General features: G+C 26.2%; 1 protein-coding gene across 1 annotated transcript; it reads right to left on the bottom strand.

The window, feature by feature from the left end:
* Positions 1-674: 674 nt before the first annotated feature.
* LOC127283817 (uncharacterized) lies at positions 675-16,880 on the bottom strand. Its single transcript, XM_051308912.1, has 13 exons — positions 16,708-16,880; positions 16,335-16,601; positions 15,582-16,071; positions 11,630-11,729; positions 11,410-11,532; positions 10,608-10,763; positions 8,087-8,180; positions 7,506-7,769; positions 4,471-4,957; positions 3,618-3,717; positions 3,296-3,418; positions 2,787-2,942; positions 675-1,296 (listed from the first exon to the last, which is right to left on the bottom strand). The coding sequence occupies exons 1-13, from the start codon at positions 16,712-16,714 to the stop codon at positions 1,240-1,242; spliced, it is 2,424 nt and encodes an 807-aa protein (XP_051164869.1). The 5' UTR covers positions 16,715-16,880; the 3' UTR covers positions 675-1,239.
* Positions 16,881-24,767: the final 7,887 nt, after the last annotated feature.

The following is a 24,767-nucleotide window of genomic DNA, read 5'->3' as shown; positions in this document are numbered from 1 at the left end:
ATAATTAAAAAAAACCATAAAAAATTGAAAAAAAATTGTTTATATGTAACTTTTTAAAAATAGAGTAATTTTAAAGGTATATATCCAAAAATTCGTAAAAAATTGCATAAAATTGCAAAATAACCCTTTTTCGGGTTAAAATTGAAAAAACATGTTACAAAATAAAGTATGTAAGATTTTCTAAAAGCATATGGCAAAGTATTTTGATTTATTTGAAAATAAGTGAAAATAGATTTTCCAAGGACGGTGTCAAGGTCACAGGGTCGGTGTCGTTTTTGGAAATTTGTTAACTTAATATAATAGAAGATTTCTGCCTTTTTATTAGAATTTAGTTCTATCATCTATCTATTTTATAGAATAATGTTTTGTCTTATTTTTGAGATTTGTCCCAAGAAAAAATTAACGCATATATGATGATAGATGTATGTAAAAACGATAAAATTTAAATGTTTTTTTTTATAATTAATAATAATTTTTAAATAAAATCGGGTAAAATTATAAAGGAGTAATCACTTTACAATTTAATCGTAGAATAAAATTCTATTTATTTTACTGTCATCTCGTACGTATACAATTAATAACTGCTGATATCAATGATTTTGCAAGATGCATAAAAGAACATCTTTTTCATAAGGAAAATATTTAAATTAAATTATAAACAGAGGAGAGTCGGATAGTCCTAGCAACTTAAAGTTTTTTGAATTTTATATTTAAAAAAAAATATATATATACCCACCTTTAAACTAACTGAAGTTAGAGTACTAAACTTATTGTATAAAATTAATTATTGAAAATTTATAAATCATAATAATATTAGATAATTAAGTATGTGCTTATATGTAGGACCGTAGTTATCCGACTTTCCTCAATGTATTAATCAATTAACAACGTTCTGCAGTGGTTTCTTTTTAAAATGGACGCTAGTTCGTATACTTAAATTCAAAGTAATTGTTTAAATTTTCTGCTTTTGATTTTTTTATTTCAGCTTTTCGGTTTGGACTTTTTGATCAAGCAGGACAAAAAATCCAATCCAAAAAGTCGTATATGAAATTATTTTATGCGATATCTATCCGATTTGCGAAAAAAATTTTTTTTTCTTATAATAATCATACGAATTGGCTGCTATTTTTACAAAGTGCTATTGCGGAACATTGATAAGAAAAACATTTTTGATTTAGTTAAAAAAAAATTTTCCAGATCGCAAATATTTTTTTCTCCATCCAGTAAAGAGTATTATTGTTAGCTTTTTCTCATAGTTATTAGGAATGACAAATATCCCAATGATGTTTTAACAAGCTGAAATTATAAAACAAATTACTAAACTATTGCTACGTCACCGTGACGGAAATATAATTAAATATAAATAATAAATAATATGTATTTAGTTAGGCTCCTAGTCATGAGAGGAGCCCACTAAAAATCAGAGTTACATTGTTACTGTCAAGAAAGAAATAGATCATTTTTGATCTATTAAACTTAAAACTCTTGCAAGCAGTATGCCTTAATGGTGCGTCTCCAATACGAACCTAAGAACATTTTTAAACGTATGACGTCACCAATGCTAAATCTTTACTGCTTGCAAGAGTTTTAAGTTTAATAGATCAAAAATGATCTATTTCTTTCTTGACAGTAATTTTAATAATAACCTGTATGAGAAAAATGTGTTTTAGTTTTAAAAACATTATTATTCAATATTACCATAAAAATGAACTTGCCATTAAGGCCAGGTCCAAGTGAGGCAGCGCCATCTACATTGATACTAAAATTTTGGAAAATTTTCAACAGCCTTTTCTTGAAAACAAGATGGTAAAATGCTTTTTCCTTTATGGATAATTGATTATTGGCAAGATATACACCAGCTAAAACTTTTTTTGAGTTAAAATAATAAAAAAAATTTCATGTCAATAAATTAAATATCAGCACTTTTTTCACAAAAACTGTAACAGTACTTTCTCAGAAATTACAATCAAAAATGAAATTTCCATTTGGAAAATTAATAAACGCTAAAAAATACACGATCTAAGATTTACCAATCACGAAAATAACAAAAAAAAATTTTATTAAATATTTAACATATTGATACTGCTTTACTGATGGTGACAGCCCCTTGGTAGATTATGTATTTCAGGTGGTTAGCAACAGCGCCAATCTCCTCCTTTCGGCAAATCTGCGAAACGTCTGGTGACATATATAACCTGCCAAACGGCTGTCATAATGAGTAAAATATGTTATGTTAAAATACTTTTTTTTGTTATTTTCGTGATTGGTAAATCTTAGGTCGTGTATTTTTTAGCGTTTATTAATTTTCCAAATGGAAATTGCATTTTTGATTGTAATTTCTGAGAAAGTACTGTTACAGTTTTTGTGAAAAAAGTGCTCATATTTAATTTATTGACATGAAATTTTTTTTATTATTTTAACTCAAAAAAAGTTTTAGCTGGTGTATATCTTGCCAATAATCAATTATCCATAAAGGAAAAAGCATTTTACCATCTTGTTTTCAAGAAAAGGCTGTTGAAAATTTTCCAAAATTTTAGTATCAATGTAGATGGCGCTGCCTCACTTGGACCTGGCCGTAAGCATATGTTGTGACAGTCATGAATGTACTGTGATAGTGAAACGTGCTTTAACTATAATGTTTTATTTACGCTTTTAAATACAAATTATTTGTTTTTATTTTCTACGTGATTTTCAATAAACATTGTATGTGAAAAGCCAAAAGTGCACTGTTATCGTCTAAATTAAGGAAATTAAGGTAAAATTCATTTTTGTTTTTAACAACTTACACTTCCAAATAGTCTAAAGTTGAAAACAACAAATTTTCCTGCGGTTATTTCTTTAGGTTTTTTGCCACTTTGCATAAGTAAGAGAAGACATTTTGCTTTTTGCGAAGGCAAATTAAACCACTCGCTTTCGTATGCTGTGTCTGCAAATGCATAACTCTAAAAATATTTTTATTATTGCAATGTTTCATACATATAGACTCTGGAAAAAGAAATTTAATTTATATTCCAATAATCTGCTATTTTACAATATTGAAATAAATATTTTATTTGAATTAATTAAATTGTATATGCAAATTAGAAATAAATCAGTTGAATTTTCGGGATCACTGATTATGAATTTATTATCAGATTTGCAAATAGAGACCCCGTAAATTCCTTAAGTATCAAGTTTTAAGCTAATTTGATACTATACTATACTTTTTTTTTTTTGCTAAAAATGTATTTTGCTCAAAATGTTAATTTTGATTGTAAACATTGTTTTTTTAATAAATTTTTTTAGTACATCTTACTTCCATTTGTAACATATCAGCTAAATAGCAATAAATGTAGAAGTTTCCTAATATGTACATGAAAAATACCACTATAAAAATGATATCTGGTAACATAGAATTGCGATTCTCATGAGTTAAGTACTGAAATTAATGTTAAACAATTTTAATATCTGAATTAGAGAAAAATATAAAGTTACCTTGATTTAATTCGTTATCACAATTTTTCTATGAAAATACAGACACAAAAAAACAAAAACTCAAATTCCTTGAGAGTGTAATTTTATTTTTTTAAATTTAAATAATAAAACTTATTGAATTTTGAAATGATTAACATATTTACCAAAATAAGATAGTAAGCTTGCAAACAAATTTGAAAAGTACAAGCAAGAAGCTGCACTAGAAACATCATGTAGAAGGTGCTTTCTATTATTTCAATACACCTAAAAGATTTTATTAATTAATGCCTAAATATTTCTTTAATACCCAGTAAAAAAAGTTGTATAGCAGAAGCCAGGATTCCGTATACCAACTCCTAATATTGTATACGGAATCTTCACTTTTTAGTATTACAGCCTTTACTGTAATACTGAATTATAAGGAGGTTGTGTACGAACAACTTTTGCATCACTTTGAATAAAGAAATACCTGTTTTAAGAAGAAATGAATGGTTAAATTTTAATTTAGAATATTAAAAATATGAGAGAAGCAGGTGCATGGCGCCTCCATTGCAGAGTTTTGTGGCCTGCCAAGGTAACGTTTACTACCATGGTAACGGTTGCTATAGAAACAGTTGCTATGAAAACGATTGCTATGGTAACGGTTGCTATGGTATCGGTTGTTATGGAAATGGTTGCTATGTTAACTGTTACCATGGCAACCATACAATCTCCTTATAATTCAGTATTACAGTAAAGACTGTAATACTAAACAGTGAAGATTCCTTATACCAGATTAGGGAGTTGGTATACGTAACCCTAGCTTCAGCTATACAATTTTTTTTACTAGGTACGTTGTTATTGATGTTACATTGGATCAGAAGGCATGCAAAAGCGGAAATTAATTTAAGATTTCAACAGATTCAATTGAAACTTTGATTTCTAAACTTTTTTGAAGTCGTTGATTGCAAAGATTTAATTGGAATGATAGAAAAAGTATAAGATATAGTAAGAAATGTAATATATTTGATAAATAACCTAATTATGTGATAGTGGAACTTGATAATATTACTAAATTCTTCATTAAAGGTATCAAATTTTGCATTATGAAAATTATTGATAAGATATAGAAATCTCAAACGTAAGATATGATATTGTGCTGTATAGTGAAAAGATATTTGACTGAAGAAACTATCGGTTCCAGCGTAAGCAAATGTTGCACAGAGCGATGCTATATATTGAAAAGAACATAAAATTTCAGCAATTGGACTGTAATTCCATGTAAATGGAAAATATGAATCAACATATAGTGTATAATTTTTAAAATGTTCTTGACTATTCCAATTAGACATATTTGCATGAATCATTTGAAATAAACGAGCGTTAATGGTTACATGACCCATAACTATGCATATCAACGAAAAACGTTTTCCTCTGCGACCACTCTTAATCATTATATCTAATTCCTTATTACTTTTATCAGTGTTCCAATCGTCCTTCATATAATCATAAAGAGTTGTCATTTCTGAAAGCGGGGAAATAATCATCAAAATTTCAATTAAAGTACATAGGGAATAAATAAATTAATTTATAAAATTAATCATAAAAATTTTTAGAATTATAAATATAAAAGAAAAATATTCCTTCTTAAAGGGGGTACACCAGTTGTAACTTTCAAAAAAACGATTATTTATTTTTTTTTTTGCATTTTCTTAAACTATATATTTTTAGAAGTGTGTCTGCGATGGGGAAACAACTAAAAAATTTGATTTACACTTACTTCATACTTCAAAATAATTGACGATACATCACATAATTCAGGATAATTCATATAATTCAAGATAATTCTTGTAATTCGCGATATTCCAAATAAATTCATGTTAATTCACGATACTTCAGATAATTCAGTATAATTCAAATTAATTCAAGATAATTCATAGTAATTCCATATAATTTAAAGAAATTTCAAAGTAATTTACGATAATTCACGATACTTCAGATAATTCATATAACTTAAATTAACTCAAGATAATTCATAGTAATTCGAGAGAATTCAAAGTAATTTATTATAATTCACGATACTTTAGATAATTATTGTAATTCAAGATATTTCAAAGTAATTCATGTTAATTCACGATAATTCAGTATAATTCAAATTAATTCAAATTAATTCAAAACAATTCATAGTAATTCGATATAATTCAAAGAAATTCAAATTAATTTATGATAATTCACGATACTTCAAGTTAATTGAAGATAATTCATAATAATTCGAGATAATTCAATGTAATTGATAGTAATTCATGTTAATTCAGGATACTTCAGATAATTCATATAACTTAAGTTAACTCTAGATAATTAATAGTAATTCTAAAGAAATTAAAGTAATTTATGAGAATTCACGATACTTTAGATAATTTTTTTAATTCGAGATATTTCAATGTAATTCATGTTAATTCACGATAATTTAGTATAATTCAAATTAATTTAAGATAATTCACAATACTTCAAGTTAATTCAAGATAATTCATAATAATTCGAGATAATTGAAAGTAATTAAAAGTAATTCATGTTAATTCACGATACTTTAGATGATTCTTGTAATTCGAGACAGTTCAAAGTAATTTATTTATTTATTTATTTGTACACGGGTTTACAAAAATACCCTTTATTATGAACAAAAACCGTACAAACTAAAAGAAAAACTTAAACAAAAAAAAAGATGAGTGTGACTCCTCTACCTAATCAAAATTACTTAAATATTTCGATAACTCGAACAAAAAACTGGAATTACGTAATTAATGTTAATTCACGATAATTCAGTATAACTAAAATTAATTCAAATTAATTCAAGATAATTCATAGTAACTCGATATAATTCAAAAAAATTCAAAGTAATTTATGATAATTCACGATATTTCAAGTTAATTCAAGATAATTCATAATAATTCGAGACAATTCAAAATAATTCATGTTAATTCACGATACTTCAGATAATTCATATAACTTAAGTTAACTGAAGATAATTCATAGTAATTCGAGAGAATTCAAAGTAATTTATGATAATTCACGATACTTTAGATAATTATTGTAATTCGAGATATTTCAAAGTATTTCATGTTAATTCATGATAATTCAGTTTAATTCAAATTAATTCAAGATAATTCATAGTAATTCGATATAATTCAAAGAAATTTATGATAATTCACGATACTTCAAGTTAATTCAAGATAATTCATAATAATTCTAGATAATTCAAAGTAATTCATGATAATTCACGATACTTCAAGTTAATTTAAAATAATTCATTGTAATTCGAGATAATTCATAGTAACTCGATATAATTCGAAGTAATTCATATTAATTGATGATAATTCACGATACTTTAAGTTAATTTAAGATAATTCATAGTAATTCGTGATATTTCATAGTAATTCATGTTAATTCACAATACTTCATAGTAATTGGAGATAATTTAAAGTAATTTAAGGTAATTCTTGATAACTCACAATACTTTAGATAATTCAGGATAACTCGACACAAGTGTACACCTTAATTCAGAAGTTATTTACCCCTTGTGTGTCTGTAAATTTTTATGTTGATGAACTATACTTGCGGAATTTTGGTCACCGTTTTTTCCGATAGCGTCACTTCGACGAAACATAAAGCTTTTGATAAAAAAAAATGTTTTGTTGATGTTAATTAAAATTCTAGACATGTATTTTTAGGTAATAAATATTTTTAAAAAAAATTATGGTTTATTAAGAAAACATTCTTGAAAAAGACCTTTTGGACGTTACAATTGGTGTACCCCCCTTAAGTGTAAGTCTCTATTTTGAAAAAAAAATTAATATAAACTTTAAAATTGTTAAGACAGTTCGTGCATTTATTTATTTACCAAAGATTTTGAAAGCATAATTTTAAATTGCAATGGAAAACATTTTTTTTTGTCTAGAATGTACTAAGTTTACTATGCCAAATTTACATTAGGATAAATTGTGATCTAATTATGATTTACTATTTTTTTTATTGTGATTGGTGTTATGCATCTTTTGATAAAATTTTATACAAACTTTTTTTATTGCGATAAAGTACAATCATTTTTAACAAACAGACTAAATACGTCAGTTCTGCTGTACACAAAATGTTGGTCACATGATCCAAATTTTCTCGAACTTGAATCAATTTACATCCTTGAGGAATAAATACACCGAATAAAAGACACAATAAACTAATAATAAATAAGAATCTTGATAGTTTTTCATTTTTTTGAGTGGGCCACGATCCAAAAGACATCAGACTCATTCGAGAGAATAATGTAAAAACTTCCAAATAATCTTTAAAGATAATTAGAAATTAATTTTCAGAAATAAAAATATTCAATATATTTTTTACATGTTAAATTACGTCATCTATAATAGTCACATACCGTGGTTATCTCAATTTCCGTCCAGTTTTATTTTGAAGATAACATTTATAAAAAAATTATTTTCTTTTATTGTTGAATAAAAATTTAAATTATTATACGAAATATTTGTAAAAATGGACGGAAACTGGGACAACGACGGTATTGTAATTGAGGAAAAATGTATATAATGCAAATTAAAAAAATTCAACTCTTTTGGACAAAAAAATATAATTTACTTTGTTTGACCTTTCTTATTGTCCATTTTTGTTAATTTCTTATTATTTTTTGTAAGCTTCATTAATTTTTTTTCTTTTAAATTTATTTTTGTTAATTTTTTCCTCTGTTAAATTCAAATGATATTCTTGCACTTTGATTATATGAGGAGAAATTTTTGTTAAATTTCAATGAATATAAAAAGTGACAAATATATCCTTTAAAATATATATCATACACCAATGTGTGAAGAAAAGATTCAATTATATTTAGAATTCATGAAACGATATAATGTATTATATAAAAGATGAAAATATTTTACATATTAGAAATACACTGTAAAGAAGAAAAATTGTAGTTATCTATTTTTAGAAAAATTATACAAAAAGAAAAAGAAAGTGTATACTTTTATCAAATTAAGTTAATGACAAATCATTTTATGTTATTATTGTTGTAGTTATTCTAAATAAGTTAACGATTCCCATTACACAATTATGTCATTTTACTTAGTTTGAAGCATGCGCAATGATAATTTTTCATTGCATTTTTGTTTCTCATCGTTTGTTTACGTTGAGATTTCATATGTGAAACATATTAAACGATTCTTAATTTTACAACAACTTCCCTTACAATTAATAAAACGAAATATAAATATTTTATTAAACAAAATTTTACATAGAGAATGATTTCTTGGATTTGTAAAAGAACTTGGGAATATTTAAATCTCGAATATTTAATATTTTTCTACTTAGTCGGTTAGTATTGTAAATTAAAATAAAACATTTTCATATTTTTTCTTTACTTTTGCTTCCTCGTGGAGGAAGCATTGTAGTCCTTTCGTTTATAAAAATTTTCAAAGTGTCGGAAACAAATTTTTCTCTGTATAGAAACATGTTATATGAGATCCTGGAGTGGGATTACAAATAGCGACAGCGCTACGAAGATTTCGCTACGTAGCGATTCTAAGCAACATTCATTTTAAAAAATTTTTTAGCTATCGGGTGACTCAAAAAATGGTATCGTTTTGATAGATTAAAGTTGGTACAATTGTTTTTCTGTGTATTTTTTTCTCATATTTGCTTTATTTTATAATTGAACAATTTTTTTAGAATCAAGAATGTATCAAATTCATAAGGATTTCCCACGATGAAGAAATGAAGCAATTAAAAGAAATATCTAAAAGCCTGACAAATTTTTCAAGTGTAACACTTCAAATCTCAAAAGTTATAAAAAAGGCAATTCTAGGCAACGATATAATTATTAATATTATTATATTAACACTTTTATTTCTAAATTTAAACCTTAAATTTTTTTATAATTAATAATTATAAACTAAATAAAACATAATAATAATAAAGAAAAAAAGGAGACATTTAATTCCAATTTCTATCTTTATAAAAAAATCAAGAAAATAATTCAACTTTATCCAATAATAATAAAATATTTACTTTTCTTTTTTATATTAATAATTAAATATTTATTGCATTTATATTTATTATCTTTCTAATAGGATTAAAAGTTTCTATTAGACATTGTCTAAAATGGAAAAAAAAATTTAATTAAAAAAATTTTGAAGATATAACCTCGAAAATAGAATTTTTGTTCTCACGCAAGGGTTAACTAAAAAAATGTATACGGCATTTTTTGTGAGTTAAAGAGTTTATCAATAAATGAAAATTTAAATCAATTTAATTAAAAAATTATTAATTAATTTAATTAAAAAAAATTATCAATTTTAAAATGTTTGCTAACTGTTGAATGTAAATGTTATCTAATTTCCTTAAAAATACTGAAATTCTTTTAAGAAAACACAAAAAACTCATTAATTTTGAGCATTGTTTGTAAATTTTTTTGATCCATTTTAACGAAAAATACGGTAGTTATGTAGTGATGTCCTCTGATGTTCCTGATATGTTTTCTCGACAGCATTTTTAATTTTTACCTCAAATGAAAAAAAAAAATTTTTACGTATTTAACTTATTTTCTAAAAATATGAACCTTAATGCAGGTGAAAGTGAAAATTTTTGAATGTTTCGGAGGAAAAAAAACTTATTATAAAGTAATAAGGATTTAAAAATGAGATAGATACAATTTTTTCTTTCCATCTGTTTTATTTATAAATACCAATACAAAAATACAAAAATTGACAGAATTGAGAACAATTGCACAACTAAAGTACTATCATACAGGAGAAGCGACAGAGCATTACCATTGTTATATTCTTTTTCTTTATACTGTAATTATGATTGATAATTCATTTTTATCCGTATTATTATTTCCTTTTTTTTAAAGTTATTAAAAATGACAAATATCCTAACGATGTACCAACAAGCTAGAATTAAATATTTATAATTAAATTATAATTATTTATAGTATGTAGGTATTACAATATTTATTTACTGTTATATTTAAAGATTTGTGAACGCAAAATGCAGTTGTATCTTCAAAAGTCCGACCATTCTATATTTAAACTAAAATAGCCTAATTGTTTTTTTTATTTAATATTATTTTTATTTACTAAAAATAGTTACCTGCAAGATTAATATCAACTCACTTTTCTAAACAGTCTGAAGTTAAAAACGAAAAATTTTCCCGCTGTTATTTTTACAGGTTTATTACCACTTTGTATAATTAAGAGAAGAGATTTTGCTTTTTGTGAAGGCAAGTTAAACCATTCACATTCGTATGCCGCGTCAGCAAACGCATAACTCTAAAAATATTTTGTATTAAGAGTGTTGAACAGTCTCTGAAATTCTTTGGCAAAGAGGGACCTTTAATTATCACCCTATAAAAATGGCACTGAACCTAAAAATGATAAACATTGATTTTAAAATACATTTTTCTTGAATTACGAACACTTTTTATAAAATCGGCTAAAACACCAAGGATCCTTATCTTATAAATTTCCTAAATCTGAAAGATTGTGCAAATCCATACAAAAACGCGTTTAAAAAATGAAAAAGTAGAAAAGTAATATAATAACAGGTTCATTACGTCCTGTCCCCATCAGATGGCAGGAGCATGCAGGGAGCACAAAATCGCAGCTGTTATTATATTACTTTCCTACTTTTTCATTTTTTAATCGCGTTTTTGTATGGATTTGCACACATTTTCAGATTTAAGAAATTTATAAGATAAGGATCCTTTGTGTTTTGGCCGATTTTGTAAAAAGTGTCCGTACTTCGAGAAAAAAATATTTTAAAATCAATTTTTATCATTTTCGCGTTCAGCGCCGTTTTTAAAGGGCGATAATTAAAGGTCCCTCTCAACCAAAGAAATTCAGAGACCGTTTAACTATGTTAATAAATTATTTAGCCGCAAAAAAATTTTATCAATTTTTTGTTACTATATCTTACTTCCGTTTGTAACATTTCAGCTAAATAACAATAGATGTAGAAGTTTCCTATTATAAAAATGGTATACACTACTATAAACAAGATACCTACTAAAATTGAACTGGGATTTTCTTGACCTATGTACTGAAAAAATGTTAAATAATTTTTCATGGTGATAATGAGGATTGAAATAAGTAAAATAAATAGAAATAATTTAGTCATGTCACACAAATTTACTTACCAGAATAAAAAAGTAACCTAGCAAACAAAATTGAACTGTACAAGCAAGTAGTTGAACGAGAAACATCAAAAAGAAGTTGTTTTCTATGATTTCAATGCAACTGTATTGTACAAAAGACAGTTATATATTATTTTAATGTTTAAATATTAATAAGTAGTTTATTTTAATAGGATAATTATGGGACTATATAAAGACATATTATAAATTTTTTAACGTTTCGGAATCGTTACCGATTCCCTCATCAGAATTTATTCTTCTAAAAAGTAATATTACAAAATGAGTAATTTTTAGATTATGATATATAGGTCTAAATATTAATAAAAAATTCATATTAAATAAATATTAATATTCAGCGAAATTATTCTATTATTGTTAATTTTTTTCTATTTTTGTAATATGCTGCAATTATAGTTATTTGCAGTCAAACTTTTTTTTTATATCCTTATAAAAAAAAAGTTTTATTATCTTAAGGAGGTTATAGCGGAAATAGAATTAACATTAGTAATTTTATGAAACTTAGTCCACTATTAGATAAATGTTTGAAAATTATGTAGATAAATTTTTCAGACCTCTAGGTTCTTGTGAAAAAAGTTATAAGCATTTTTGTTTTTTAACAATTAACATTGTGTCTTATGGGAATTAAGTACTTTTTCATACATATTTACTCACCACAAAATAATTAACATTAGGAAATTGATGAAACTTAAATATCTGTTTAAAAAAGTGTTATTAGGTTCTTGAGGGAGCTGCAATAAATTAATTTTTAACAATATTTCACGTTTTATACGTTAAATTGAACAGCTGTCAGAACGTCAGGCAACGTTGCACACTTGATCATGCATATTATACATTAATTTTGCGCGCTAAATTTTAAAATGTTGATTCTAATAGCACGTATAAAATACGTTGTATTTAAAAAGAAAATAAAAGTTAATAAAGAAAATTGATTATACATTTTTAAAATTAAATTAAAGTTAATTAAATAGAGGGATAATTGTTTTATTAAAGTAAACAAGTCATATAGCAACCATTTGCAACTCGACTGACGTAATGTGGTGTTGCCAGACGTTTCACAGTACCGAGAAAGTCAAATCATAAAATAATGGTTTCTGTTTTGATTAGTTCAGTCAATCCCTATAACCTCCTTAATCATAAAATTTGCGATTAATAAATAAAATTTTGAACTGAAACAAAATTTTGTTATGTTACACCTCTGATTTCTATATATAACTGGATAGGCAACTCATGTAGAAAAGTCGTTTCCGGTGTGCTTCAGATTGAAACACTGGACGCCATATTGTTCATTCCCTGTTAAATACTCTCGTCATTTTATGCGCACGTTCGTGTCATTCGCAAGTTAATGTTGATTGCGTAGTAGTTTCCATCTATTTGACAAGTGATTTGAAGATTTTTCGAAATTTTTTATTAATATTAATATCATTGAAATTAACATTTAAATGAAAATGGTTTTAGTATGTGAGTGTTGTGGGAAAAAAGATGCAAAAGGAACTTTCTTTTCACAAGTGAGTAGGTACATATTTTAATATCATTATTCAAGTGTCTTATTTTTAGGTTATATTTTTTTTTTTGCATTTTACACTATAATATTGACATTAAAAAAAAATAATCTATTTTTTACAATTTATGCATACTTATATTTTGTAATATCCTCGGCTGAAAAAACTTGTACAAGAAAATGTACAAGTTCTTGTACATGTTCATTAATGAACTTGTACATGTTCGAGTAATGTTCTTGAACAAGTTCAGCATCCGGAATTGAGACATGTTCTTGTACCAGAACTTGTACAAGATTCTGGACCAAAAAAAAATTTACTTGTACAAGAAAATGTACATGTTCTTTTACATATTTTTTTGTGCAGGTTTCATGTACATTTTCTTGTACCAGATGTGGAACATGTTCTTGCACATGTTCATTTATGTCTTTTAAATTAAAAATTAAAAACTTTAAAGGCTGCGCAGTAGTTTTCTTTAGCCTTTACAGCTGCGCAATAATTTTTAGTATGCATAAGTGTAGAGTCTTAATAATTATAATTTATTAAAATTTCAAATTCTTGTACAAGAACATAAACGTGTTCATGTAAAAGTTCTTGTACATGAAACCTGCACAAAAAAATATGTAGGGGAATAGTGTCAGGGTTAGACACTTGTCAGGGTTGGACACTTGGCTTTTTTAAATAAGAACACTAGCGCCACCTGTGTGCGCACGTGACGAATCTTCTAGTTGTGTAACCTAACTTTTTGTGGCATTACATTTTTGGAGAATCAAAAGTAGCGTCTCCTGTGACTTCGGTGCAATCGAAGAGACAAAAAAAGTTTTGTTTGACTTGTGAATAAACCTAAAAAATGTGTAAAAAAAGCAAGAATTCGGCAAGGTAAGCTTATTGAATGTATTGTGGGGTACATAATTTAAGAAGAAAAAAAGTGAAAAATCGAATCGCGACACATGTCTGGTTATGGTTAGCACAATTCGAAAATGATGCTTCTAGTTAGGGTTGAACACCCATATTAATTATGAATTTGACACAATTTATAAATAAATTTTATTTTATTGATATTTCAGTGCAAAATTGTGCCAAAGATATTAGAAAAATAATACTTAAATTGTATAAATTTTGTTCATCATTTCATTGAGTTATTTGGAACAATAAAGCGTTATTTTTTGTAATTTGAGTTAATTCCTTTTTTAAACCCATGAAGCTTTACAATTTGTAAACAATAAGTAAAGATAAACATGAAAAAATAAGAATAAAAAACATTACAAATGTTATTTTACGTTTTTACCAATAATGCGTTTCGATTTTCAAAAAGTGTCCAACCCTGACTGAAAAGTCCAACCCTGACTAGATTTTATTTTTTTAATGTTTATAACTTTTTTAATTTTAGACCAATCAATTTACGGTCCACAGCAAAAGTGTTCCTCTTTTGTAGATCTTTCCACCCATATACCACAATTGACTGAATTTATCTAAACAAAATATTTATAAACAAAAAACCAAAACTGTATCCAACCCTGACACTATTCCCCTACAAGAAAATGTAAATTTTCTTGTACAAGTTTTTTCAGCCGGGTCCTTTATCATATTTAAAAATTAGAAAATATGACTTTTGTGTCTAACGTTCAGGGAACACAGAAAATGTCTGAGAATTTCATTTAAAGTCAGGGAAATTTCTATAAATTTATACAAAAATTAAAATTTTTTGTCAATTGAAAAATTTTTTTTAATCTAATAAGACTTAAATAATGGTGTTTTCATCACCATTTTTACTATCATTAGAAAAATTTATTTATTGTTATATATGCCAGTAACAATATTTTTGTCCCAAAAAGGCCGAAATAAGATTACTAAAATGTCAGAGAAAAAGTCAAAAAATGTCAGGGAGAAGTCAGGGAATTTATTCTCAATCCTTGTTAGACACTCTGCGTTTAATATTTCTATATATTTCTTTAAATTCAGGAATTAGTAATAAAAAATTTTAATTTATAAATAAGTTAAACAAAATTTAAATATTAAGTACTTTATAATTTATATTATTCATTAAAATTATTAATTAATTAGAAAAATTAAATTAATACATTTAATTATTTCATTAAAATTAATTAATTATGTAACTAATTACTTTCTTAATTTAATATATAATAACTATTTTTTTCTAATATTAATAATAATATCAATTACGTTAGAATGTTATAAAATTAAAATTAATGACATTTATTTGATTTATTATTCAATATATTTCAATTTTCCAATAAATTATTTGAATTCTCCCGCCGCTTTTGGAATAACGGAAATGAACAATTTGGCGCTACCGGTCTTTTAATCGAAGTACGGTAGGCAACACAATCGCCCATCTGGTTATATATGGAGATTATAGTGATCAAATCTAAATTGTTATAAAAATTTTAAGCAATATAAAATTTTCGATAAATGACCTATTAATATGATAATGTACGTTGATAATGTTGGCAAATTCTTCATTGAATTGTAATTCCAATTTTGAGCTATTAAAATTATTAATAAAATGTAGAAGTCTTAAACGTAAGATGTGATATTGTGCGGCATAATGAAAAGATATTTGACTAAAGAAACTATCTGTTCCAGCATAAGCAAGTGTTGCACAAAATGTTCCAATATATTCGCAACAGCATACAATTTCAAAAGTTGGACTATAGTTCCATATAAATGGATAATATGAATCAACATAAAGTGTAAAATTTTTTAAATGTTCTGGACTATTCCAATTAGACATATTTGCATGAATCCATTGAATTAGACGTGAATTATTGGTGAAAATACCCATAATTATGCATATTAATGAAAATTTTTTTCCCTTGTGACCACTTTTAATCATTATATTTAATTCTTTACTACTTTTCTCACTATTCCAGTCACTTATCATATAATTGTAAAGAGTTGACATTTCTGAAATAATATACAATAAGAGAAACAATGGAAATTTAAATTTGAAAAATTACGAAAATTAGGATTAAGAAGTTAAAATTTATTAATAAATTATAAATAAATAATTTTTTTCCCACTAATTCATTATAGTATTTAATTAATTCACAGAAAAAATTTCAATGACTAATTCAAATCAATTAAAATTTACAGAGTAAGATTGTTTTGTTATCTATATTGAGATATTTGATGTAATATATAATTTTTTTTTTAAATTTCATACAAACTTTGTTTATTGCGATAAAGTACAACCATTTTTATTAAAGCAACTAAATACGGCAATTCTGCTGTACACAACACGTTTGTTAGACGATCCAAATCTTTCCAAACTTGAAACAATCTACAGCCTTGAGGAATAAATACACCAAAAAGTACACATAATAAACTAATAATAAATAAGCTTCTTGATAATTTCTTATTTTTTTGAGTTGGCCACGCTCCAAAGCTTCCAAGTGTTATTCGAGAGAATGTTGTTAAAGCTTTAAAGTAGTTATCTTTAAAAATAATTAGAAATGAATTTTGAAAAAAAATCAAAACACTCTATTTTCGCATCAAGTAACATAATTTGTAATTATTTTATTTCTTGCAATATATTTTTACCGTTCATTTTTGTTAAATTGTTTATTTTTTTTTTTTATAAGCTTCGTTGTATTTTCTGTTAAATTTTAATTACATTTTCACAATTTGACTAAATAATGAAAAATTATTTTTGTTATGTGAATAAACAAAGAATGATAATATCCATTAAAAAAAAAAATTTTATGCCAATAATGTACGTGGTATAACGATTTAGTAAATGGATAATAGAAGAGAGTTAGAAACAGTTAAGTTATTAGAAGTATACTTTAAAGAAAAATTGTATGTATCTATTTTTAGTGAAATTGGAATAATAATAAAAAAAAAAGTGTATACTATTATCAAATTAAGTTAATAACGAAATCATTTTATGATATCACTGTTGTAGTTATTCTAACTAAGTAACCGGTATCAATTACACAATTATGTTATTTTATTTAGTTTGAAGCATGCGCAATGGTGATTTTTCATTGAATTTTTATTTCTCATCGTTTGTTTCCATCGAGATTTCATATGTAAAACACAGTATACACGTCTCTTGATTTTTCATAAGATAAGATATGATTAATATTTAAATGACAAAAAATGATCAGTAAAAAGTGTAAATCTTAAATTTATTTACATAAATCAGAGAAGTTTGCGATGATCTAATTATTTGATTTTTGAACATTATATTTTGTTTGTAGAATTGAATTTTAAATTTTTGACTTTTTTTGAGCCAAATTTAACGGTTGTTTTTTTGGCTAAAACTCAATTGTAAACAAATATTGATAAAACAATTTTAAGTCGACGAAAAATTATATACTCCAAAAGACATATGAAAATTGATGCAATTGATATTAAAAAATCTGAATAATTTAATGTGATGTTTATTTTAATTTTTGGTGAAAATAAAATGGCAAATTCTTATTTAACAGGAGATTTTTCACATTTCGACAATTATGAAAAGAGAACCGTATCGATATTGAAAACGATTTTTAAAATTTCGTATCAAAAAATCAAGGCAACGATATATTTTGTTAAAAAAATGTGAAACATCATTTATGCAATTATTTCAATTGCCTTCTACATTTGTTAAAAAAAATGTTAAAAACATTGTCAACAACTGATTTACGAAGTTTGTATGCAGCATTCTATCCAAATAGTTTCATGGAAAAATTAATAGTCGAATCAATAAAATTAACCGAAGACAGTGATGGTGAATCATCGGTTGATCAATTTCAGGATAATGAGGATAATAATAGTGATAATTCATCGTCCGATGAAAGTGATGATTAATAATTGTCGGGAAGAAATTAAATTAGTTTATGTTACTTCATTCAAATAATTTTTATATGATTTAAAAAATCTTTTGTAATTTCAGTTATATTTTATTTAAGGCCAGGTCCAAGTGAGGCAGCGCCATCTACATTGATACTAAAATTTTGGAAAATTTTCAACAGCCTTTTCTTGAAAACAAGAAGGTAAAATGCTTTTTCCTTTATGGATAATTGATTATTGGCAAGATATACACCAGCTAAAACTTTTTTTGAGTTAAAATAATAAAAAAAATTTCATGTCAATAAATTAAATATGAGTACTTTTTTCACAAAAACTGTAACAGTACTTTCTCAGAAATTACAATCAAAAATGCAATTTCCATTTGGAAAATTAATAAACGCTAAAAAATACACGACCTAAGATTTACCAATCACGAAAATAACAAAAAAAAATTTTATTAAATATTTAACATATTGATACTGCTTTACTGATTGTGACAGCCCTTTGGTAGATTATGTATTTCAGGTGGTTAGCAACAGCGCCAATCTCCTCCTTTCGGCAAATCTGCGAAACGTCTGGTGACATATATAACCTGCCAAACGGCTGTCATAATGAGTAAAATATGTTATGTTAAAATACTTTTTTTTTTTATTTTCGTGATTGATAAATCTTAGGTCGTGTATTTTTTAGCGTTTATTAATTTTCCAAATGGACATTGCATTTTTGATTGTAATTTCTGAGAAAGTACTGTTACAGTTTTTGTGAAAAAAGTGCTCATATTTAATTTATTGACATGAAATTTTTTTTATTATTTTAACTCAAAAAAAGTTTTAGCTGGTGTATATCTTGCCAATAATCAATTATCCATAAAGGAAAAAGCATTTTACCATCTTGTTTTCAAGAAAAGGCTGTTGAAAATTTTCCAAAATTTTAGTTTCAATGTAGATGGCGCTGCCTCACTTGGACCTGGCCTTAAACTGTGATATTACAATTGTAATGATAAAATAGTTTAGTAGATGTATATGAATATACAATTTAAATTACGATCTGAATCGTAATACTTGAATGCTTTTATGCGTGAATTGTAAGTTTCACTGTATGCGAACAAATTGTTTTGTTAAATTTATCGAAACTAAAATTCAAAGTCTCTCTTATATTAATCCCGATGTTAGGGAATTAAATATATGAAATAAAGTTTTTAATTACTATAAAATCAAGTCTATTTATCTTTTTTCAAAATAGGACCTTTTATTAGATATATACTCGATAGTACGATGCAAAAGAAATTGAGGAGCCGGATCGTAGAACCGATTCTTCGCTCTCTCCGGAGTCCCTCAAGTGAGCCAGCTTTCAGCTGCGCGGGGGACTTGCGCATTAGTGAAGAATCGGTTCTACGATCCGACTCCTCAATTATTAAGGAAAATTTTTTATTAGGAATAGTATTTGTTTTATGACAAAAAAATTTGTGACATTTAGGGAAAATAATTTTTTTTTATTTAAACTACATACACCAGTTTTAACATTAAATATAATTACAAAAGCACACATTATTACTAAAAATTAGTATAATGATATGGAATTTAAATAAATTTATTTTTACTAAATTGTGAAATAAACTCAGAATCGTGGCAACATTTTAATGTAATTTTTCAACGTTGGTAGCAATGTAAATTATAAGATATTCAGGTTTTCCCCCTACATTGGCACAGAGTTGCCAATGACCCTACCTAAACGCTACTGCGCTTGCGCTACGACAACTCTCTAATAGGACGAAAAAAGCGCGCTTATATAAAATGCTTAATAATAAGAAAAGGTTAATGAAGCAATATAAAAATATTTTCACTATTGAATTTCTTTTGTTAGTTAATTATATTGCTTCCTAATAAAAAAATATTAATTTACTTAATGTACTTTAGTATGTAAAAATAATAATAATAATAATTATTTTTATTACCTATAATATTAATAATTTTATTATATTTATATCATTATTGTCATAATTTTTTAAATAAAATTTTTATAATGTATTCTTATTATCATGAATATAATATTTATTAATTAATTATTATATTATTTATTATTATTATCATTATTTTCAATAAATTATTATTAATTAATTATCTATGAGTGTATTACATCTATATAATATTTTAAAAAAATGAATCGAATTTTTTTTTGTACTTTTTTATGAGGAAAATTTGAATTGGGAAAAAAGTACCAAAAAAATTCGATTCATTTTTTAAAAATATTATATAGATGTAATACATTCATAAATAATTAATTAATAATAATTTATTGAAAATAATGATAATAATAATAAATAATTTAATAATTAATTAATAAATAGGGGAGACTGGGGCAAACCGGCCAGGTGGTAGTTTCTCAGAATTAGTCAAACTTTAAAATATGTCAATTATAAATTTGAAAAGACTATATTAAGTTATTTCTTCAGTTTGACATTTTTTAATTGTGTTTATACAATTTTATAAACAAAAGTTTGTTTTTTCGCTTCCGCTAGAAATTTTGACGGATCTGTTCATAAGCAATTTGTGAGAAAATCGTGTAATATTTATTAAAATTGTTTTTTAGGTTTAAAAGGTGCATGCCTCAGTTAAATTTATCGGTTTATAATTTAATGATTTTACTAAGCATTTTTTTATACAGGTCTTAATTGTCAAAATGAGCCTGTGGGGCAAACCGGCCTATGTCTGTTTCCCTTGCAACAGAAATTCACGAAGATCACCTATCGGCTAGAAAACTTCGTGCACGGTTTCATGAATCTTTGTCCACTTTACGGAGATTTACGAAATTTTACAAACTTCACCGACAGACGTTTCTTCGTGAACGACAACAATTAGTTGAAAATATTTGCTTTATAATAAATAAGATGTTTCTTTAATTGAAATTTAATCCTATCTTATTATTTTCCTTATTGGGAAGATTGTTTATTGATTTTTTATATTTAGTGACGTTTTCCTTACAATTAATTCTCTAAACAAACAAAAAAAAAATAAACAAGCTATTATAAAAAGTTTTTCATTAGTTTCTTTAGGTACTAGAGCCTTACAACTGTTAACATGGCCGGTTCGCCCCAGTCTCCCCTATTATATTCATGATAATAATAATACATTATAAATATTTTATTTAAAAAATTATGACAAATATAATAAAATTATTATTAATAAAATATTATTATTAAAAAAATATTATTATTAAAAAAATTTATGAAATATAAAAAAACAACTTTTAGGTTATGTATAGCCTTTTAACTTTCCGGTTTGTAAATTTACAACTTGATGACAGTATTTTTACTGCGTCCGACGTAGTAAAATTACACTGGTATTTTTTTGTGTGTGTTGATTGATAAAATACGCTGTTCATTTTTACAAATTAATTAATTTTGAATATTAGAGATAATGAATGATAATTTTTTTTTTATAAATATGTGAACATTAGTTGTTTAATTTTAATTGTACAAAGATATAATAATATTTGTTTGTCATATTTCTCACAATTTGAGATTGAAAAACCATAAAAGTGCAATTTCCCATTAACATTTATGTTAATTTACAATTTGTGATTTTAAAATTGAATTCAAAAATACAAAAAATTATGATAAATAATAATTAAAACACATATTCTTATTTATAAATTTTAACAAATAAGAAATATGAAAAATGCCATTTAGGTTATGTTATACACTAAAGCGTCAATCGAGAACACGTCAGTCGAAAACAGTGCTTGGGAACACTTGAGGGGAAGTGGGGAAGCGGGTAGAATTTAGGTTATGACTGACGCCAGTGTCGTACTTGTGATTTTTAAATTTAAGGTGTATTCAGTGCCCCACTAGTGAAAATTCTGTAGATAAAGTTCACATTGTTGCGCAAGGCACTTCATACGGCCCTGAGTGTTTTTATTTTCAAGCGATAAAAATCGCGTCAATCGAAAACAGCACTACACATTCGTCTGTTTTCGATTGACGTTTTAGTGTATATTAATATTCGAAACTATAACATTTCGTTCAATTTATAATTCGTGTAAATATAAATTTTTTTCTTCACAAATTGATGAGAGATGAGGCAGTCATGACTGCCTCATGACTGCCTCTTGTGCACAAGAACTGACATTAACAAGAAAATTATTTGGAATAATTTCAGATATTTAACAAATCTTTGACGCTCCACGGTAAAAGGTACCTGAGCTCCCTACAAATTTTGGGTAATGTTTGTGTTTTTTAAAGTGATACTATACAAAAAGATGATTAACTCATAATACAAACCACTTATGTTTAAGTCTTCATTAGAACCAAAATATTCAATAGAAACTAATTTTGATTTTATAATAATTAGAAATAAACGTTTTATCAAGGTAAAACTATCACTAAACATAATCTAAAATTTGTTTGGAGCTGAGGTCCCTTTTTATTTTATTTATTTTGCGACTATTACTACTATTATTATTACTTTTGTTAAGTGTTTGTTTCTTGGTAACCTAGCAACGACAATTGCAAAGAAATAATTTTTTTCATCTATTGATTTATCAGAGGTCAAGTTTGATGTGTTTGATGATAAGTAAAGATTCATTCTACTGATAAAATATGCAACAAAATTTACAAGTGTATTCAGAATTATAAGTTCCGCTACCCGATTTTTAAACATATTTCAAATTATTGATATCAATATTTAAAGATATTTAAATAGTTTTAATATTTTGATTCAATTCGAAATTCGGTTCTGTTTTCCAAAAAACGCAATTGTAAGTTTGTGAAATATGTAGTAAAAATAAAATTCTATTTACACAATTTTCAAATCATACCTTTGAACTCACTGAGGTCTTTGTTTCCGCATCCACCTGCCAAGAACCAACTCAACGACAAATGAAAGAATTGATGCAAAATAACCCGCAATCATTATTCCAATCAACAACGATCGTATCTTCAGTTCATCATTATCCGAATTCAGTAAATTGTTTTCCAGCATTGTATTGGCGATTCAAACAGCTACACTAGCGCCACAGTTGAACTAATTTAGGCGTGACTCGCTCTGTAGCACTCCATGTGTTTTAAATTATTTTTTTTTATTTAACGCTTAAAAATAATTTTACAAACGCAATAAAAATATCAGAATAATTAAATAATTTGAAATAAACTGTCAAAACAGAGACTGCTTTAGAGCGAGTCACGCCTAAATTAGTTCAACTGTGGCGCTAGTGTAGCTGTTTGAATCGCCAATCTAGTTGATGATATCTAGTTGCGTTCGGTAACTTCTTCATTTCCCACCTTTCCAATAATGCAAATTCCACCAGTGATCTGTGTACTTCTTGAAATTTTTCAACATACGGAGATCCAGGTTCGAGATAATATCCAATTCCAACTGAAGCAATATATTCTGGAACGAATTTTACGAGATTTTGTTCTCTATAGAAGCCAGCGTACCATTCCGCTTGTGACAATCTCATTATACAAGTAACATTCTTGTAATTTAAAAGAAATTCAACACATTCCTCATATGTGAACACTCGACTGTTGTTCAACCAAATTGTAAAATCTTTTTGCCTAATGACTTTGGGTAGCAATATTATTTTATCTAATTCAGAACTAAATTGAAGTCCACTGTGGATTAAATCAGTAAGTGTATTTATTTCTCTTTCCTTATATTCCACTCCAAAGTTAAAATCAGTTAACGAGGCGAACATATTCCAAGAATAATAAAAATAAATTATTAAGAAGCAGCCGAAAATAATTCGTTCCTTTAATTTTCTAGGCTGATGTTCCAACGAGATACCTAATAAAATCTGAATAATCACCGTCCAATTCCAAATTGCTCTCTCAAACTTAAAAGTTTTCAGAATTATCCAACCGGTTGCTGTAATCAAGATTGTCAGCAGAATTGAAAAGTAGAAGTTTTTTCCTATCGTAACTGAATAATTCTTTGACAACAATGTGGGAGTAATTGCGATATAATGATCAACATCAAAAATTGTAATTTCGTACATTTCATTGCCGCAAAAAGTTCTGGTTGTTGTACTCGTTATACCAATGACTTGAATTTTATTTTGTTGCGTTGCAGACATGAAACCGGATAATTTATCTATACTGCAACCAATATTACCAGAATATTCTTCATTTGATGGTAACAGCACTTGTCTGTAATTCAATACATTAGCGAAAATTTTCCCAACTTCAGCGTCTGGACCAGAAATATTAATGGGATAATTTGTTGAATTCCGTTTCAATTTTATGTGCGGTGGTCGATTGAGGATTCCTACCTTTATTGGATATCCATTTAGATTTCGAAGCTTGTTAGGAAACAATCGTGTTTTTCTGGAAAACGGTTTTAATTTGTAGGAGACGAACGGATTCAGGCTGTGAAACGTGACATGTTCTTTAATAACATCCAGGATAGTGACATCTAGAAATAAATCTTGCCACATCTTTTGCAAAAAGTTTGAGTAATTCGAAGTTTCATTGTAATTCAAAAAGCGAAGAATGAGACATTTTGGTCGAATACGAACGGTTGAGAATTTTTTAATCAATGCCATCATCTCTTCTGTCCATTGCGTGTTGTTTTTGCTTGGAGATTCAACAAGCAAGAACAAGGTAGTATCTCGTAGGTTTCTTAATGAGTTTCTTTTCTTAAGATGTTGAATTTCTCGTTTTGTATATAAGTCATTGAAATACAAGGTCGGAATATTCTCTTGCAGATTTTTAATTACTTTGGTATACTTCAAATTTTCAAAGTCGGTTATCAACATGATCTGGTAAATTTTTAGATCTTTCTTAATAGACCTTATAACACTTTGAAACCATTTTGATTGACTCTTGT

The sequence above is a fragment of the Leptopilina boulardi genome, unplaced genomic scaffold (genome assembly GCF_019393585.1).
Source record: "Leptopilina boulardi isolate dan_hultmark-lab unplaced genomic scaffold, ZJU_Lbou_2.1 LbouV2_310, whole genome shotgun sequence".
Lineage (NCBI taxonomy): Eukaryota > Metazoa > Arthropoda > Insecta > Hymenoptera > Figitidae > Leptopilina > Leptopilina boulardi.
Note: the sequence above shows the minus strand (reverse complement) of the source record. Positions and strands in the feature narration are given on the sequence as shown.

What these genes read in the sequence shown, in the direction of transcription:
- LOC127283817 (XM_051308912.1), bottom strand. An exon ending in AAAAATGGACAATAAGAAAG is followed by an intron (nt 7,770 to 8,086) that starts GTCAAACAAAGT and finishes TTATCTTTAAAG; the next exon opens with ATTATTTGGAAGTTTTTACA. An exon ending in TTCCACTATCACATAATTAG is followed by an intron (nt 3,718 to 4,470) that starts GTTATTTATCAA and finishes AAAATCTTTTAG; the next exon opens with GTGTATTGAAATAATAGAAA.